Source organism: Saccostrea echinata, unplaced genomic scaffold, assembly GCF_033153115.1.
Source record: "Saccostrea echinata isolate AGI-Se365-2 ecotype Australia unplaced genomic scaffold, CSIRO_AGI_Sech_v1 ptg000029l, whole genome shotgun sequence".
NCBI classification, from domain to species: Eukaryota; Metazoa; Mollusca; class Bivalvia; order Ostreida; family Ostreidae; genus Saccostrea; species Saccostrea echinata.
In genome coordinates, this window is record NW_026889778.1 from 34,757,112 (window position 1) to 34,778,500 (window position 21,389).

General features: G+C 31.2%; 1 protein-coding gene and 1 pseudogene across 1 annotated transcript in view; both read right to left on the reverse strand.

Moving 5' to 3' along the window:
- LOC133194758 (4-galactosyl-N-acetylglucosaminide 3-alpha-L-fucosyltransferase 9-like) overlaps nucleotides 1-21,389 on the reverse strand; it is a 124,963-nt gene continuing 103,574 nt past the window's right edge. The window contains exon 2 of the mRNA XM_061330664.1: nucleotides 1-1,225. Coding sequence (XP_061186648.1) covers nucleotides 16-1,215 — 1,200 coding nt within the window. The 5' untranslated portion in view covers nucleotides 1,216-1,225 and the 3' untranslated portion in view covers nucleotides 1-15. The remainder of the gene's footprint in view (nucleotides 1,226-21,389) is intronic.
- LOC133194262 (alpha-(1,3)-fucosyltransferase fut-1-like) lies at nucleotides 19,664-20,396 on the reverse strand (annotated as a pseudogene).

A 21,389-nucleotide genomic window follows, 5' to 3' on the forward strand; every position in this document is an offset into this window, starting at 1 on the left:
TTTCGTGAGCACAAATCAGCATTCGCCATGAGAAAAATAGCGCTGCATAATGGTTCCTTTGGGTCGCTCAGGTTTTCCATTTGTTTTATCCAAAATGTCACATATCTGGCACATGGAATTTAGAAACACCTCATGAATACCAATTTCATAATACTTGTCTTTTTCTTTTAGGTACTGCGTAAACAAAGCTTCATTGGAGGCTATTTCTTTGATTTTCTCTGCCAAGGCCTTAGGCGACGGAAAATCCAAAGCACTTATAAACGAACCTTTAGGTAAATACTCGGGCGCCGATGATGGGCCATTTATAATAGGCACCATATTTAGATTTTCCAAATACATGTTGTAAGTTTTCTCAGTGGTATAGTCTTCACAAATATTATTTTCATAAGAAAAGTAAAATTTGTAGTCCCGAGAAAAGTTTCGCAAACACTCTGTTATAAATGGTGTTCGAATTAAGCATTCGCCATTTCCACACGTCCCAAACATATCGATTTCTATATACTTTTTCAGTTCTTTTATGTGATTTCTTCGATTAGATGGCACAGGACAATGCCCAGACATCCAGACACCCAGTTTCTTCTTCTTCTTAAACACTTCCGAATAATCCTTTTCTAAAGGTTTAGTCCGTCTTATCAAGGTCCCATAAGGCCTGTATATATCTGATTTCCTCCGGTATGACATTAACCAATCTAATTTAGCTTCATAGCTTTTTGAGGGTTTCGACATGAATGCTGTGTTCTCCATTGTGTTAAATATCCACATTTGATTGGGTTTCTTAGGAGGCGGGTTACCTCCCATGGTAGAATGTGTAAACAATACAACGTCACTTTTCTGTAGATCTCTTGAATTCTTTGTAAACAAGCAATTAGGATGCTTCTTACATTTTTTAGAATTTGCATAATTAAAACTATCCACTAGATAAAATGGTATATTGTACCACAATATTCTGTATTCTTTTTTGTTTTCCTGGGACGAGTTGTAATTTTTCTGTATAACAGTAGGTAATTCGCCCCTTTTGTTTTTCTGGGACGAGTTGTAATTGTTCTGAATAACAGTAGGTATTTCGTCCATTGTTTGTTTCGCTGAATCGGAAGATCCTTTATTATTGACAGGTTGCACATGCATAACTTCTGAAGACGAAAACATTTCAAACAAGAGGAAGAAAAATCCAGTTGATATGAAGAATACTACGAAGACTCGCACGGAAAGTTCCATTTGTGGAGCTCTGAAAAGAATTTTAAGTTGTTGATCAAAACATACGTCTTTTTTTGTATATCTTAATTAATAGCACGAGGACCAGTGGCTATACAGGATTTAAATTTGCCCAGTAATAAATGCAGGGTATGAATTGTGGATGCTTTTCAGCTGTATTATACATGTATATATAGTAACATGTACTTGGATATACATACATGCACTTTGAATTGTTAATCATGTATATAAAACAGTATGGACTATAGATTTAAATGATATTATACTTTTACTTGAGATTCTTTATTCATTGCAGAAATATTTTAGACGTTCTTTATCAATTAGTTTTACAAATGATGAACAAGATGGTGTCCTATGGATCTGTTACTAACGACGACAGACTATGTGCAAATACGCGAAATACAGGCATAATCTGTAAATACATGAAAACAAAGATTGTCCATGCAGAACATTTATGAAAATGGCAAATGGATGACCCCCTTCCCCAATCTGACTTTACAGCAGACCCGACTTTCAATCAAAACATTATCTACTCGAAACATGTATACATGTTGGAAATGACAATTGTGTTAATAACTCGTTAAAAAAGAAAGTCATCTCATATTAATATCTTTACAATTGAGGTTGGGAAACAATTACCGAAAATTTTGAACAGTTCTGTAAAGGAAATGGGCAGTGTATGTAACGTTATCATGCAGCCTATCTCATGTTTTCCAAAAAGGTTAGCAAAACAATTAAATATTCATTAAAGTTTGTAGCACATATTCTATCAGACAATATAAAAGTATAGATTTTTTAGAACTCATAATATTACAAAAGTAGTAGTTTACACAGATTTAAGTTTAGATGTCGAGGAGGAAGGATTTGGATACATATCACGGGAGAAGCTCTCTTTGGTGTGAAAAACGCAAATCTGGGAAAATTACAAATTTTAGATACACTTATTTGATGTTTACTAATATTCATTAAGATTTATATCTATTTGAAATACATGCTTCTTGTAAATTTTCATGAATGTATATTAACGTGAAAAGTGAATATTTTGTAATATTTACATTTCCAAATATTTTCCTTAAGATTCTTTGCAAATCTGTAAAAAGATCATGATCTCATGAACTACCGTGGGATGAGTAAGAATATTTCCATTGTGGCATAATTGAAGTCAAAAAATAGTGCAAACTTTTTTGTTTCAAAAATATGTGGCAAGTCATCAGAAAAATAATGTAAATATAAGATATGAATTTAATTTTTGAGAATTCATGAGGTACATGAAGCGCTAACGCGCTTCATGAAATATGCCGGCGTGAAGCGTCGTAGTTCATGTCCTCATGAATTCTAAAAAATTAAATTCATTTCTTAAATGTATGTCTTTGTCTTTTATTGTCAGAATACGGACACGTACGAACACGATATCAGACATGCGTTGTGTCAATGTATCCTAATCAATATAAAGACACAGCTGGGTGAGGTAAAAGACCGCTTACTTTTCATTTAGAATGCTAATGTCCTTTTAGTAAAAATTTAGCTTAGCCACATCTTTCAATATGCCCAAGATAATGTTGGGAGAATTCAGCTGGTTGTTTTTTTTTCTGGCTTTTTTTTTTACTTGTTTCTTTAACTGGTTGCAGCTTTTGTCTGTTGGTATTTTTAAGTCAACTTCACACATATTGCATATTTGATAAAATGAGAGAAAACGATTTAAAGTCTGTTTAATCTAAAGATATATTTTTCTTTACAAAATCAAGATCAGAAAGATTGGAAGTTTAAGCAATTATCTTCATTAACTAGCTTTGAAACTGAGGTTTAAGGAAGTCTACATTTAGTGCAAACGTACAATTTGGCCATGAAGAATGCCACGAACCAGACCTATCATTATTTGGACAAGACGTCACCTCTTTTTCACTCATTTTAGTAACGCTTCAAGGACTTTAAATATAAAATTTTATCAATCTTTTCATAGATCGACCCAGTAGTTCAAATAATGTATTTTCAGGTAGGCATTTGTAAAGAAGCTTTCCAAATAAAGAAAGGTCATCGTTCAGTTCTTAATGAAATGCAATATGGAGATTATAATTTGAATAGAGCATTCGTTGAGATTTTGTGTGGAGATATTTTAACAGCTTTAACATATTCTTGCTTCTGATAATGTTTATTTCAATATCAACGCATCAGACAATAAATGGAAATGAAATTTTTTTGAAACACATTAGATTGCAAGGAAAAATTTCTCTCTGTATTTTTTCATTGAAAATTTACGATGCATTTTTTTTTAAATATCATGCTAATATATATTCATACTAAAAGACAATACTATACATATGTTTCTTTCTAGAAAGACCTTCCTGTGAAAATCTTAGTTCCTAATACTAATGAACTTACAAAATGAAAGAAACTTTATTAAATCTTTGTTTAATACTTACATGTTTATATTAGCAATATAAAGGAAACAAAACGATGTAAATAGGATCTGTTATTGTCGTGGTTTAAAAATGAAATAGAACTTATATTATCTAAATTGAATTTTTTAATAAGTTCTTGAGATATAGAATTATATAATATCTGTATTGTCGTGGTTTTAAAATAAAATAAAAATTAAACTATCTTAATTGAATTTTAAGTTGTTAAGATATAGAATTCAGAATTTAAGTAATATGCTTTTTTGATTCTGATTGAGAGTAGGAACCATTTTTCCATTAACTAAAATAAATTAAAACTTTGACAACCTTAGCCTGTATTTATTGTCTGAAAAAATCGAATCCCTGACTGAACAGTTATCCAAACAATATCAGCAAACGTTTAGGACATTAAAATGCTGTTTATATGTTTCACGCGTTTCGATATATGTAACTGCACAAATATTTTAAAAAATGACAAAGAAAAAATTTATTGACATTAATGATAGCCATCGAAAATGACAAATCAAATTAAATCAAGAAAGAGTCTTAATATCACCTATACTTTTATATTCCAGATGTGAATGCTACAAACATATAATAAAACGGGCGATGTTAAGGGTACTGATTGATTCTATGTTTAAGTAGTGTTGTGTGAGTTGCCGATTTTGAAACATCAAAATCTTTTATTGCAATAACTTTGGCTAAAATGAAAAATTAATTTTGTGCGTCATTTTTTTTTATTCAGATGCTTTTGCGAAAGTTGAGTATCATATCACTTAATAAAGGTACAATCGCAGTATTTTCCCCAGGAACCCTTCTTGTAAACACTCGATCCATTTTCACTTGTATTATGTCTGTTGATAGCTTATTTGTGAACATACCAGTCTTTAAACTGAAAGGAAATAAAAAAATTTATGATGGTTGCGTAGTTTTTATTTTTTTGCTATAAATTTTATTTAGGCTTGTTTATCGATAATATAAATTCTAAAGGAACTGGCATTGGAATTAACAGTATCGCAATGGACCTTGACGCGTATTCCTTTAATTTCAAAATAGCATGTTTCTGACACTTGTTCAAATGAATAACCCCGTTGCACTCTGCTGATCTCAAGTTTATTCGACTTTTCAATGGATTAAATTCTAGAACCACGGGTTACAAGTTTAAATGTGGATAATCTCATTGACAATCAAATGCATGGTGGGCCTGCTCTCAGGCTAAGGTCATAAGGATGTATGTAATTAAAAATCATAGTCCCTCCAGATGTTCTCAGAGCAAAAATCATCATTCATTAGTTTACAAGGGGTTTTGGATAGATATCAAATAAAGAAATTCCTAGTTTTATTTAAAGAAAAATTTACCAAAAATTACCAAACATGCATTTTATCTTATTTTGTTTATGAAAAGGTGTACAGCAACATAAATAGGCATTAAAAAGTCGCACATAGGTCCTTTAAATAAGAACGTAATGTTTTTACCAGGGTCACGGATTTGTTTTGCTTAAAGATTTTTTTTTAGATCAATCACTGTTTGTTATTATATCTTCTCCTATTTTACTCAAACATATTTTCATGAGTCATACAATCAAGGCACACGATTGCGCAACAATGAATTATTTTTCGTAAATTCGACTGTAGTTTTTCACATAAAAAGTTATGATTAATCAAAATAGTATTACATGTATATGTGTGTCATGCAAAGATCACATGAATCTTTTTTTAAGTACGTGTGTACGTAATGCATAGGTATTATAAGGGTCTTAATCTGGATATTCTAAACAGATTAATGACAAAGGTGACTCGTGTATCAATAATGTGTAGTAAGTGAAATATGTGTAATAAATACGATTTTACTGTAACTTTTTTGGATACTTATATTTATATCTATGAAGGTTATATAAAGAGAAAATCAACAAAACGTAAAGCAATTATAGCCTCTAACTTGTCCCACGTCTTGGGCTTGGAAATTTCTTGTATAGTGCAGTATAACAAAAATAGAACAAGTCAGGCATACTACAAACATTTTGCAATAAAACAAAACCCTTTAGGATTTATACTACCAATAAAAAGACATCAATAAAATTTAGAATATAAAAAGAAATGCAACCATCATAAAATGTTTACTTCCTTTTAGTTTAGATACTGGTATGTTATCAAATACTTCATACTGCATAATCATTTTATCGCTGTGAATCAGTCTGGAAAGGTTTGTCACAACAATGGCTTATTGCAAGTGACTCTATTATGTACATGAAATGTGTAAAACAGATGAATGTTTTCACGCCTTTCTCATTTTACAGACAAGCTATGCTGGTAATATGCCCAATTAAGCTGAAGAAATAACTTAGTTTTAAATGTATTTTTCGTAAGATTTATACATCTGCAATAACTGCAATTATATATTACAACTAAATGTGTTTTGGTGACAAAACTTTGATGTTCAAAATATTGTTACACTATTTTAATTATTTTATTGTTGGTTTTATATATACAATCCATCTTCCATTTTTGTAATTGACGGATCATATCGACCATCTTTAGTTAGAAAGGGAAGGTATTTACCAAATTTTGAATTCTGAAATATGCTTTTGAATTTTTATTTAACCTTTTTTAAAGATTTCTGTGCATTTTTTTTTCAATTTTTTAAAATACTTTAATTCTTTTTTTCAATAAATGGTTAACTTAAATTAAGAAAAATACTTAATTCTTTATGATATGTTTCTAAGTTAAGATGCTTAAAGTCTTTTTTGACAAGGTGTATCGTAAAAATGGCTTTTAAAATAACAAAGCCGATTACTTCTTTTAACACTTATAACTGTAACATATGACCATGGAGAGGACTTGGTAGTTTAATAGCTGGAATAGTTTCTCTCAATTCTGTTCAACTTTGAATTCTTGAAACCAATGAAAATCTAAATTTTTAAAAATATCAATGTGAAAAATTTAATCTTATTTAATTTTATTTCCTAGTTATTTTATTTATTTTTACTTATTTATATATTCCTCTCTCTCTCTCTCTCTCTCTCTCTCTCTCTCTCTCTCTCTCTCTTTGCCAGAAGAAACCAGAAACAATTTCGTTAAGAATTTTCTAAACTGAAGGATGAGCAATTAAATAATGAAAGATTTGGAATTAGTTTATGGAACCAGTTGGATTGTTAATTTGTTTTGAAAGTATTTTTTAAATAAATCAAATTTCGTGGTTCATCTCCTTCAATATTAAAAAATGTTATGCAAAAAAAATCACTGAAATATGAATTTTACAAGTAATACAAGTACAATTACATTATAGATAACACAGCAATTTAAAATTTACTGGTTACATCAATAATTTATTTAGGATTAACAGCAAAATTTTGTAATAATTCTGTGAAGGCAAATCTATATCACCCCATAATAACAGATTTGTATCAACATCGGTCAACTCATCAAGCATAAACAGGAGGTTAAAAAAAATTCTAGTATTGGGATAATTTTACAAACAAAAGGGAAATGATAACCATCTTCGTGTTTACAAAAGGAACTACGTATTTATAATATTGCTTTTTTAAAAATATATATAGATCATCGTTAGGTAAACAGTTGATTCTGCAAGTATTGTATACGGAGACTTATGTACTTAAAAAATTAAAAGTTGATATGCATAAAGAATTGTACTAAAAAATAAAATGTAAAGAAATTGAGTATGGCGTTCATCATGACGTTCATTAAACGTGCTGACTAATAAAAATCGATCACGGGTGAGAGTGTGGAAACAAATATAGATGTGTATGTAAATGTTACGGTCAAGAAAAAAAGCATTTTTTTCTGAACCAGGAAACTTGGCTTATAAATCTCTATTTGTTTCATATATTATGCTACTTCTACAGGGTGTTGCTCATCGACAAAAGATAAAGTTAACCAACCATATAACCTTTACAAACCACGCACTAAAAAAATGATATCCATTTTTTTTTCTCCTTATATATTATAATGTTAATTTTTTTTTTATTGCAATGTTTTATCTTACATCAGCGTTACATTTTAAGATTATTTTCGAACAAATGCTTGCCTTGATGTTTTTGTTTGCCTCTTGGCTTCCTCCATTGCTACTGCAATGTTAAAAGGAAATACCGCGTGATTTACTTCTGTTATTCAAGTACTGAAATGAAGATACCGGAAAAAAAATTCAATCTTATGAAATTTCATAAATGAACTGGAATAAAAATTTTAAAAAAATCTCAAATGATATTACTTTGTATTTCAAATTTGCACTAACACAGATCTATTGTTTAGTTCGTTCGATTCATTGATTGTCTTTGTATTCCAAATTACCTTTGGGTTTTCCACCATTTTTATCAAATTAAAGGTGATAAAGAGGTTTTATATGTGTATTACCTACCTGAATATGTTAATTAATGAAATCCTGATAATTACATATTGTCGTTTCTACGTAGAGTAGAATATACCTGACCAAACAAATCAATTCTATACCTGCACAGACAAACTTCCCATGATTCTCCGAGTGCAGGATATGATATCCTATAGAAGAGTGTGCACTGTTGCATGACTACCTTTCCAGTTTAAAAAGCATTTAAATGTTGTTGCTGAATTGGTGTAAATATGTGCTTTAAATCTCGTACAGTAAAAATACTTTAATCATTATACAGGTATGGGATACAAACGTATGCTGATTAAGGTTTGTATTAAATTTGAAGGTTTCAAAAGAGGGAATATACATGTTTTATGTCCGAGAAAATATCCAACATAGAAGAACATGATTTGTTTTCATGTAGAGAGAATTCGTAATTTTTCCAAATGCATTAATTTTACCATAGAAAACAAGAACAAGAAATAAAAGTAACTTAAATATTTTTTTTTTTAAACCAGAAGTCTCTGTCGAGACTGTAGCTCTACTGGTTTGTACTTATAACAAAGGAAGAGAAAAGTAGCACATGGACTTGAAACTTTGCATCAGCAATAAAATAAAAAAAAAAAAAGAACCTTAATTTAGTCTCTTTTATGTGGCAAGGTTGCAGTCAGACTAAAACTGTAGGAGGAATAGCCTTTCAAAAGAATTTTACAGAAATTTCGATTTTAGTTACCATGGCAACATCATTCACCAGAATAAAAAATGATAAAGACAATTATGTTTTCAGTGTAGTCTACTTGCATACCACGCTATATTAAGGACATACGCAACGTAGTTTGAACTTTATTGTCTTTTTCCCTGGAGTTGAAGAGTTCCAATACTTAGAGGAACTGTGTGCTACATTTTAATGTCTATATATGCTATTGTACACTTCTTCTAAAACAAGTTTGGATAAACAAAATATCTAGAATATATGTTTAGTAATTTTTGTATATTTTTCTTTGAATTATACAAGAATTTCCATCAATTGATATCTTTTCAAAACCCCAAGTAACGCATGCTGATTTTTTGTCTACAAACATCTGATGGCACTATAATCTTAAATTAAGAATATCTCGAAAAATTATCAGTAGGTAAGGTGCGTTGCGTATGTCCTTAAAATCAGACCAAAACTGTAGGAGGAGTAGCATTTTGAAAGTATTTCACAGAAATTTCTATTTTTAGTAACCATGGCAACACCGTTCATCGAAATCAAAACCCGATACACAGAATTATGTAGTGTAGTCTACTTGTATGACAAGTTATTTTGAAATCAGACCAAAACTGTAGGAGGAGTAGCTTTTTAAAAGTATTTCACAGAAATTTCTATTTTTAGAAACCATGGCAACACCATTCATCGAAATAAAAAACCGATATACAGAAATATGTATCTTAGTGTAGTCTACTTTTGTGCCATGTCATTTTGAAATCAGACCAACACTGTAGGAGGAGTAGCGTTTTGAAAGTATTTCACAGAAATTTCCTTTTTAAAAAAAACCATGGCAACACCGTTCATCGAAATAAAAAAACCGATATACAGACTTATGTATCTTAGTGTAGACTACTTGTGTGCTAAGTAATTTTGAAATCAGACCAAAATTGTAGGAGGAGTAGCGTTTTGAATGTATTTCACAGAAATTTCTATTTTTAGTAACCATGGCAACATCGTTCATCGAAATCAAAAACCGATTTACAGAATTATGTATCTTAGTTAGTCTACTTGTGTGCCAAGTTCTATTGAAATCGGACCAAAACTAGGAGGAGTAGCGTTTTGAAAAATTGTTTACAGACAGACGGACGGACGACGGACACCTTACTTTCGCATAAGTTCTTCTGGTCTCTGACCAGTAGAGTTAAAAATGACTAATGCGCAAGGAAAATATACTGCACTTGATACGATCTTTTTATACTTTTTATTACTTTTTTATTGAAATGTGATCACAAATGGTTATACATATTATTTTCATTCATCAGAAACCTCTGATGTGTGTATACATGCCTATCACATGCATGACTGATTTCTCCAATATCTCATTTTCAAAAATAATGTACAATACTCGTATGTAAACTTTTTCCAATCCTCTTAAAATGATTAAGGATAATGATAATAACGATTTTCTTTCTATACATAACCAACGGGGATTATTCGAATCCATAGCTTTAAGAGAGTCTGTGTGATTAGGAATCTTGTATGGTTTTAAAATGTAAATCTTTGAATTACAGTGTTTCGCTTTTTTCTTAAACAGTGTTAAATGAAATGTGTAATCCACATTTCGGTGTTTCGAAATGCTTAGTATCAGGCTTATTCAAGTTTCGAGCTGACCTTTAATAATCGTATTTTGTCTAATCATGTCTGTGACCTTTCTGTACTCCCTGGGCTTTATCCATGCAATTCCTTTAATTTTGATTATTTACGTAATATATGGGACATGCACAATCTCACAGCTATGTTGTCTCAAAACCGCTCAACTATGACATCACAGCCTTCGGCACGGCGTTAAGGCAAAATCAGAGAAAATGTAATGAACAGAAAATTGATGTTTTTAGGATAATTCTGTAGGTTCTGCAGACCTATGATGCTTCGGATATGGAATCTATTTCAATTGTGAGACGTGATTCTTGTATATTTTCACGACAGCAAAGAACTCGAGAAAATTTTTTTTTTTTTTTTTTTTTTTTTTTTTTTTTTTTTTTTTTGGTTAAAAAAAATATGTTCCACTGGTGAAATAAATTCTGTATTCAGCTAAAAATGAATATACTATATCCATCCTATCCTGTCATGCATATACATATACCTATATGCATATATGATATATCCTATCGTGTAACATGTCGAGAAGGACGTTGTTGGTACTGTGTACTTTGAGAGTTCTAAGAATTTGTTTAAAGATGGCTGGAAAGTGACTTGTGAAACATAAAGGAAGCAATCTTTCAAGTCAGCTTTACGCAGGAGCTTTTACATGTTCAACTACTTTATTTTCCGCAATTTTTCTAACCGACTTTTGGCTACCTTTACTGTATTTGTGAATTGTCTTTAAAACACCGTTAATGTATCTTCAAATAACCTTTAGTCTAAGTTAAATCTAGTATGAATTTTGTCTTGTGAATTCCAAACTTCCGCATAAAAGGTGTATATTTTATTTCTAAGCGTTAGAAAATTTGCAAGAGACATGAACATGTTTTAAGTAGAGAGAATTTTAAAATTTCCCTTCAGACAACTTAATTACATACTCTGTATATCTGCCTTTTCCACCACTTATTTTCCCATTATATCACTAAATACAGTCAATTCATTACAAGTGTGTAAACTTTTCCCTGCCATAATAAAATTAGGAAAGCTATATTCTTTCTTTATACATGTATCTTCAATGGGGTTTAATTCAGCTCAAGCTATAAGAGGGACTTAATAATTAGAAATCTTTAATGACTTAGAAATGTAATCTTAAATCAAGGGGATAAATATTTTTTTTGTAGATGGTGTGTAATCCAAGGCTCGGCTTATCCCTCATTCTTTTTGATGGTGAGACTATGCAGTTATTGAATAGGACAGTGAGATTTTGTGAATTTTAATTATAATTACATATAATAAACAGAAAAGTTATACAATGTATTTCCTTAATTTTTATGAACAATTTATATAGTTACATGTACGTAATGCAAGAACTACGATGGCCGACATCGACCACCACTTTCCGATTAAGAATATTGTCATTTTGTACAGCGTTTTTGTAAATTTTCATTGACAAATTACAACTAAACTGGTAATGCTATATGTACATGTACAATTTTTACACTGACAATTTTCAACAGCGAAAAACATTAAAATTCTTTCGTGTGATATGAAATTAAGAAGCATAAAACAGGTGACTTTGTAGAGATAAGGAGCATTTTAATGATTTTTCACTCTTAGTTTGCCTCCATAAGATAATCCTAGATGCTAGACGTAAAATTGTCATTTTGAAACTAATTTCTTTCTTTCTTGTTGTATCATTAATAAATACTAGATGAAATCCCGCGCAAGCGCGGGGAATTGAATTTATACCACTACCGACAGAAAATATATTGTAGTTAATTTCTACTGACAGCCTACAGGGTTATAGCAGGAAGAAATACTTTGTTCAAAATCCCGCATGTGCCCCCCCCCCCTTTCGTAAAAACTTGAAAAAATAACAATTTCATTAATTGATGTTTATTGTGAAACCTGTTATACTATGTTCATGATGTTATGGATATTGTACTTCAGATACTATTATATCATTTCCGTCAAGGATAAAAGCAGCGAATATTCATATTTTACTGATAAATTGATTTTTTTTTGGGGGGGGGGGGGGGTAAAAATCCACAGGTACTTGGGTCTTGGTTTATGTATATGTATGTACCTTATTGATATGTAAAAAATGTACTTTACTTTTTTTTTTTACATATCAATAAGGTACATACATATATATAATCCAAGACGCAAGTACCTGTGTAAAAATTAGCTTTTAACGCCCTATGAATAGGCCGAGTATTTGATACAAAAGACTGTATTCAGAAAAAAAGAAACTGAAATGTATTGATTAAAGCACAAAATTTTAAAGCTTTAATTGTATTTGAACAATGTCTTATTCATTAATTTTCTCTTTTCATGTAAGCAAGTTTATTACGAAGTAGAAATTGTACTTCGGGTTCGTCGCCACGATGCTCTCGGTGAGGCATTTTACCGATAAAGGATGACTGCACTTAACGCCGGGTTTTGGGTCTTTTTCGGTCGCTTCTGTTGCTTTTATATCATAATCTTATTTCATTTTTACATATTTATGAAAGAATCCTGTCAATTTCGAGCCGAATTTAAATATTAAAATGATCTTAGACTATGATACAGTAAAATGATTCTATGTTTTCAGTCCTTACTCTTTCCAAATATAGAGAATTTACACTTACCTGCCCTTGATTAAACATTAGGTATGCATGAGAGGTGGAGCCAATATTGTAAGAATGGGTCTAAAATTAGACTAGATAAATAACAATGACTTGTATTAAATAAATACGAGATCACTCTTTCCCATTCCCTCTTTATTCTGTATGGCACAAGTACAATATTTTCGGAGGTTTCAAAAACGAAATTAACAATATGAGCGACGTCCATGTAAGTAAAGAATCTTTTAAACAAATGCCTAACAGTTTAACGTGTTCGAGCACTTTGTCCTAGTTAGCACAAAACATGCTACTTTACAAGTCACGTGACGAAATTTAGTATTCACAGAGTTACCTGAGGTAAGAAATCACGTGGTGAATTATAATATTCAACATGTCACAGCCCTTGGTTACAATAGAGAGAGAGAATGTAAGAAGAAGCAGTTTTTTCTCGTTTAAACCATGAGCGCATGTTTGTCTATTAATCTCCTTTTGACACAATATTGTTAATGCAAATATACAACTACTGTTGAACGGAGAACAATAGACAAACATGCGCTGACTATGTATAAAGTGAGTGAAAAAGTGGGCGTCCTCATTATCGTACGGAGATTCAAGGAATTGTGATGACCCCCGCCTTAGAAAACAGCTTCGTACTTCGTAAATACGTACTTTTATTTAATGTAATTACATAAAGTTGTAGATTAGATGTTGACCATTCGTGCAATTAAAAGAAAAATGCTTGTTTTGAAAGTTTATTTTGTCGCAATTTTCGGATGTCCTTAAGTGCAGTCATCCTTTATTAGGAAAACCTACTACATATATGTAACAGTCTTTCGATATATAAATATATTCACAACTTATAGTGTTATCAACGATTTACCATTATTTCAATGACCATTCACACATAAGCTTTTTTTATGTTCGTCTCGTTTTTCTTTTTAACATCGGGCTCGATGCTATATGATGTTCTAGAAGCTTCCGTCAATATTAAGATCGGTGAATGACAAAAATAATTTGCACATTTCTCTTTTTAATCGGTTATCACAACTTATTTCTTTTATGTCTTTTAAATCAAGTTTTGATTGAATAATTCAGTGATGACGTTTTATGAAATAAATAAACGATTGCTTGTTGTCATTTTAATTGAAAATTGCCAGAAACTTAGATCCACCAACCGGAAACGCCACCATACTCACGTTTTTGCTATTTCATGGCTCTTTATAGAAAATAAAAGTAGACTTTTAATTTAATGTACAATACTTACAATGCGAGTGAAATCTAAATATAGTTTACGGACATCATATTGTATCTAGTGTATTCTTAAAGGAGTAAGTAAAAACTCTGGTGCATCCGTTTCGGAGTTTATTTGCAAAATTTATTAATTTATAAGTATAGATTCTTGGGATTGTAATTTAAAAAAGCGGATAAAAATAATACATTTGTTGTAATGGATATACATCAATTTACTAGGATCTCAGAGTGCATGAGACAGCTCGATTCTACCTTTTATTTAGAGGTAGAAAAACTGACAGGATTATATGTGTAGCTCTACATGAGAGCATCTTGTCTAGTCATCGCTCCATTTTTTGAGAACGAATACTGAAAGGCAATGGAAAGTTGTTTCTTTTACACTTGCAAAAATTTGGTACGAAGACCCACTCTACATAAAAAATTAACTTTAATTAAATTTTAATCGTGGTCTTAAAAAAAATTGTAAGTCCAAATACACTTGCTTAATACGGGGAACTGGTCATGTATATGTGACTGAGTGGTGTAGAGGTCAGCGAGGAGCTTTTATTTAGGAAAGTGTTAGAATCATGCTCTGAAGTTTTGAATTTTTTTCTTGGGGTGGGGGGGGGGGTTACTTTATGATTAAGAAGAAATGTTAAATGATATATTGTACAACTCAAACTTTATAGACTTCTCATGTAGGGAGAGGGCGAAGTAACTTTTAAGAACCTGTGCCCAATCCCATTGTATATGTATTACAATAAAATATGTTCAACTCAACTCAAGAAATGTTGCTATAGGAATAAAACATTTTTCACTGAAAATAAAATATATGTATGTAATAATGAACCCATTTACAGTAATTTTTTTCAAATGCCGGATAAATATTATAATAAATATTGGAATAAGTGTATTCCCGATTTACTTATTTTTACAACAAGCGGCTCGAAACCAAAAGATCACCACTATCATTATGTATATAATGTATACATATTTTAAAATAATATCTACACAATACGTGTAAACACCCAATATACAGATTACAGAATAGAAGTCACTACCCATGTTAGACATTCTGTGGCAGAAAATGAAGTTCAAGGGTTTAGCTTGCTTAGAATCTAGATATCATCATTTTGACAAGTACTGTACACATTTAAATGCCTAGGTAAATTCGTACATTTGAGATATTTACGATATACGTACTTGCATAGCCGCACAACGGGCATGGGCATTTGGCTCGTCTAAACCCCCACCCCCCACCCCACACACACACCCCTCCCCGATTCTTCCCCGATTCTTTATTAATAAGACGTAAAATTTGAACGTCCTTATTAGTCATGCATTTCGGTTTTGAGTTTAAGGATATCCAATCTTCAGCCAGGAAGGATAACTTAAATTTATTATTTTATTTGAAAAGTCTCAATTTGAAGCTTGAAATTAAGATTTTTTTGTGTGCAACAATTTTCATTTTATGCATCTCAATACGATTCAAGGTTCTTTGAAGTCTTAGAAACGGACTTTAAAAAGTTGACATTTGTACCCAATAAAAGAAAATAATAAATTCATTTTTAGAGAATTCGAATTTCCTTTAATCTAGCATTAGATACCAATGCTTATTAGCATGATATGAAATTAGACGTGATATGTGATGTCTAGAAATGATAGTACAAGCTTTTTACACAATGTATTATATACCAATTGAAGTAAAGAGAAGAACTGAAATACTGTGTAAGCATAAAAACGATATGATTTTCTCCAAATGCCTGGATACATATATTTTTTATCCTAAATTCTATTTGTTGATCAATTTTCAATTTGAAAATGCATAGCGGTGTTTTTATTCGCATTTCCTGAAAATATATTTGAGATTTGATAATTTTCCCTATATAGTATGATTAACTATAATGTTGAACTTTGAAGAAATACCATGGGTAAATTCACGTTACTATGTGAAATCAGAGATATTTTTGTGAACATTTTCAATTACTAAAAGGCTGATTTTCAGAAAACCTGAGGATCGGACTACTTAACAGGTCTATCGTGTATATCGTTTTATCGAGTTTTGCGTTTATGCGTGTACATGTATTATTAGTTACATAGTTTTGTAGTGACCAGGTACGGGATACCTGATTCGTACATTTTATACCTGGCGAGGTATAAAGCTGAGAGTAACATTGAAATTTTTCACCCCTCGAAAACCATTGTCAACCTCGGCGTTGCCACTAATTTGTAAATGCGTTCGCCTTAGAGTTGCTTTACTTATCAAAATATGATTATTGACAGGAAGACAGTTCTAGATTTTATAATAAAATAAACCCTGGCGCAATTAAATTTTCAACCATTTATCTTTTGTTAAAGCTAGATTCGACTGATAATTGTTAATTCAAAACCCCTTAAAAACTACTGCCATTCTTATACCTATTAAATTTTCTGAACAAAAACGAAAAAAACTCTCATTATCACGAGATAAGTAACTCGTTATAACGAGATAAATAACTCGTTATAACGAGATAACTAACTCGTTATAACTTGATAACTAATTGGTAATAGCGAGATAATTATCTCGTTATAACGAAATATAGCTTGTTATAACGAGATAACTATAACTCGTTATAATGAGATACTAACTCGTTATAAAGATATAAATAACTCGCTATAACGAGATACTAACTCGTTACAACTAGAAAAGTATCTGGTTATAACGAGTTAAATATATTTTTATCCACAATACTTAAGAAAAGTAGAAATTTTGTTGTGTATTAATGAAAAATATGAAAACTATAATCCAGAAAGTTCAGAGTAGAAATGTTAGAAAGCAAAACCAACTCGCTAGTATTGTCAGTCTGTCCAGTAATGATGTGCGCAGATTAAACAAATTGAACACACCCGGTAAAATGTAAACACTAACAATATCAGAGCTCGTGTCTTTTTTTTTTACAAACACAGGTGTTTGACGTGATGTTATGCAGAATGTCGTTGTCACTGAATTCTTAGAATATTCATGTAAGTTCAAATCATTTATTTATTTTTTAAATAAAAGTAGACATTTAAAAATGTAAACAATGCAACTTTCCAGGCCCCTTTAACTCATCACAAAAGATAGATTAGGAGTCAATATGTCGTTGGAAGAAGGGAACTACAGATATATATATTTACAGAAGAAAAAAAAATAAAAACAGAAATGTTAATCCATTATCTAATTTTCAGTATATTTTCTGCCCACAAGATCATTAAGCAATTCTAGACTTAAATAAAAATTTCAGTCATTCATAGGACGAAAATTTATTATAAACTGACCTTTGAAAACAAAACTTCTGAGGGGATTGTATGGGGTGTTGTCGGGTCATATTATTCATATTTAATTTAATATCCTTGCAGGACAAAATATTTTTTCAGAGACAGATTTAAAAATATGTATGTATATATATAATTATTATTTCTTTCTTCCCTTAAAAACTTGAAAAACTTTTAAAAAAAGGAAAATCTGCCTACCCTCCCTCTACAAAGTTTTCGAGTTCAGGCTTCAAGTCAATTTCAGAATAATTATTATTCTTTTTTTTTCCAGTAGAGAACATCAGAAGAGATTATTTATTTGTAAAATTGTCAACTACAGATTGCTTCAATCAATCCCCCCAGGAAGCAAATGATTGCCCCCTTGCTATCACGAAACGGATTCTTAAATTTCATGTGTCGTGTTAAAACATTTTTAGGTGATGTAATGATCATAATTGGCAAGCTATTATAAGTGCTTACAAAGAATCCATGCCTTCTTTTAAAAAATATTCACTATGCAGTATGATATTCGTTTTTTAAAGTCGGATTGTGACTCTTCATTAATTTGTTTAAAGTGAATCTATAGTAAAAGTACAATAGATTTAACGTTATAATTTTCCACTAGAAAGTGTCTCTTATTGTGACGTTTTTGACGTCATCACTGTGAATTTGACGTCGTCTATGTATCACAGTTGTTCTTCAATGTTTGTCAACGGACAAGATACAATTTTTATCACTTAAAACAAGTAAATGCTTAAAATAAATAATTAATTAATAACTTAAAACTTGAATAGATCAAAACTTAATATTAAATGTTTTTGATGGGACATATATGACCCCTGTGGCAGCCAGTGGGTAGAGCCCATATATGACCCCTCTGGCAGTAAGAGGGTTATATCTGGCAATTTCGATCCACGTATTAATCAAAACTAAGCGATAAATTGTGTGTGACAATCATGATATTTATTATTTGAAGAATACAGTAAAACACGATTATAACGAAGTACCAGGAACATATGATTTTGCTTCGTTATAAAACGTAGTTCGTTATATCCGTTAAGTCAGAAAATATAGTTTAAAGTCTGGGAGAATGAAAATTACTTTGCTGTAAGCGTCAATTCATTGAAAAGCGTGTTCGCTATAAGCGTGTTGTACTGTACTGCTATATATATATATATATATATATATATATATATATATATATATATATATATATATATATATATATATATATATATATATAAAAAACTATCTTTGTTGTTTCTCAATTATTGCCAATTGAGTTTGGTCATGTACATGTAACTTCTATAATTAGTAAATACTGAGCATTTTTCAGAACATAAAAAAGTATGCCAAAGGTAGTCATGGTTACTCCCATTTAGAGATAAATTACAAAGAATTTCTTTACATCATCAGTATAGAAACTATAGGTAATATTATATCTTTATGCCAGTGGTTAATCAGGTATTCTTAGTCCTTGTTAAGTCTTAATAAAGATTCAAAATAGCTTAAAATCTCAATTTTTGAAATTTTTCCGTCTGTTTTCATGGCAACCTGGACACACAGCAACATAATTTTGATTGATTTATGTTTCTGGTGTCAAACTTTTATTATAAGCAAGGTTTCATCAAAATCGGTGACTGTGCGTGCCAAAAACGTTTAAGTGGTTTCAGAGAGTTCATCTTACAAACTGGCAGCATATTTTGCGTAGAATTGCTTAAATATAAAAAAAAATCATATGAAGTACATGTATCCTAGTTAGTTTCAGTAGATCACTTATCAAAATCCTTCTCTTACAGATTTCTTCAACTTTCTGTAACTCGGAAATGTGTAGCTTTCTAGTAAGTCGTTTAAAATCTTAGTTGTTTTCAAAAAGTAAAGAACCGTACTTCTTCAAACGGACAACTGTCGTTTTTATGCATTTTATCTTCTTTGTTAAGGTCCGTGTGAAGGTCAAGGAGAGAATCTAATATGTCCAATCACATATAATACAATTAAACCGAGTCTACTAAACCACAATCCATTAGACAAATTATGAGCACAATAATCGCCTTATAAGTATATCTGGATGATTTGCCTTTTTTCGATCTTTTCCGATATTTTCGATGGCAATCGGGTTACCTTAGTATATTGTACTGGATGCAATATTCCAACAGATATTTTAAAACATCTCGTAGAATTGTTCAAGGAGTTTTTGGTATTATGATTAGGGCGGATCTCAAGCGTTCCATTTCATGGACATCTTTTTTAGCTATAAATGTTTGGTCCTTCAACATCCTCCTTTATAAAAGAAGCGCTTCCATATCGTTCCATTTGGTCGTTGAGGTTTTCCATTTGTTTTATCCAAAATGTCACATATCTTACACATTGAATTCAGAAATACTTCGTCAATACCAATTTCGTAATATTTGTCCTTTTCTCTTAGATATTGTATAAAAACGTCTTCCTTTGCGGCAATTTCTTTAAGTTTCTCTGCCAAAGCTTTAGGCGATGGAAAATCCAAAGCGCTAATAAACGATCCTTTTGGCAAATACTCCTTAGCTGTTCGTGGGCCATTTATAACTGGTATGACATCTAAATTGCCGAAATATAAATTGTATAATTTTTCTGTCGTATAGTCCTCACATATATTATTTTCAAATGAAAAGTAGAACTTGTAAAAAGTTTCTCAAACACTCGCTTAAAAATGGAGATCGATTGCGGCAAACGCGATCACCACAAGTACCAAACATATCTACTTTTATATACTTCTTCAGTTCTCGTATATAGTCTCGTCGGCGAGATGGCACGGGACAATGTCCAGACATCCATACACCAAATCCTTTCTTTTTCTTAAACACATCTGTGTAATTCTTCATTAAAGGTGTAGCTCATTTCACTAAAGTTCCATACGGCCTGTGTATATCTGAATTTCTACGATACGACATTAACCAGTCTAATTTGTCGTCCCACTTGGGTGAGGGTCGGTGCATGAAAGGTGGGCTTTCTATTGAATTAAATATGAATATATGCTGAGGTCTTTTAGGCGGGGGCACACCTCCCATGTAAGCTTATGTAAATAAAACAACGTCACTTTTATTTAGATCTCTATTATCCATAGAAAAAAGACATATAGGGTATTTCTTGCATTTTTTTGATTTAGCGTATTTAAAACTGTTCACTAAATACGGGGATATATTGAGCCACAATATTCTCCATTCTTTGTTTGATGTAGACAGGTAACTTTTCTGGAGTTTTACTGGCAGAACTGAGTATATTTCAAAATCCGGTTACGTTTTAAAATCTGATTTCAATGGGAAACAATTACACCCCCTAATTATTTAAAGGATGTAATTAACAACAATTAGTTAATTAACACTCGTATCAAAAAAATATTCAATTAATAATAAAGTCAATTTCTACATTCCAAAAAAATATATATTTCAAACAGTGTGTAAAATGTTGGCGGGAATCGGGAGTTAGCGTTCCCAGTTCTTAGAACTTATTACCATGGGGTGGTCAGCGTGTCCTGTTTCAGACAGTCTGTTCTATAAACAGGCTCTAATCAGAGACTACATGTATATCAATTTGAGGGGCACGTGTCGCAACCGAACAGAAATGAGAAATTCTTTACAGATAAAATAAATCACCAGACGCTGCTGAGGTGACACAGCAGTACATAAGCTTCGAATATTATATGTTAGCCAAAGGATATGGGGCACACCCATTACCTTCCAACCCTACCCCCACCTCCGCCTTATACGAGCCCACTAAATTTTTTTTGCAAAAGTTAAAATTAAACTACGAAAATTTCATGATTTATGTGTAAATAGGAATTTGGACTTAGAGCATTTCTGTCCATGGATGAAAAAAAAATCAAATGCAATCTTTTAAATATCATTTTTTTTTTATTTACGTGCTGATTTTAAGACTACAACGAATACAGTCATATGCATTGTAGTTCGGTTGAAATTAGCAAGCTGCTATTTAAAATTCGCTGACCTTCTGCATAAGAG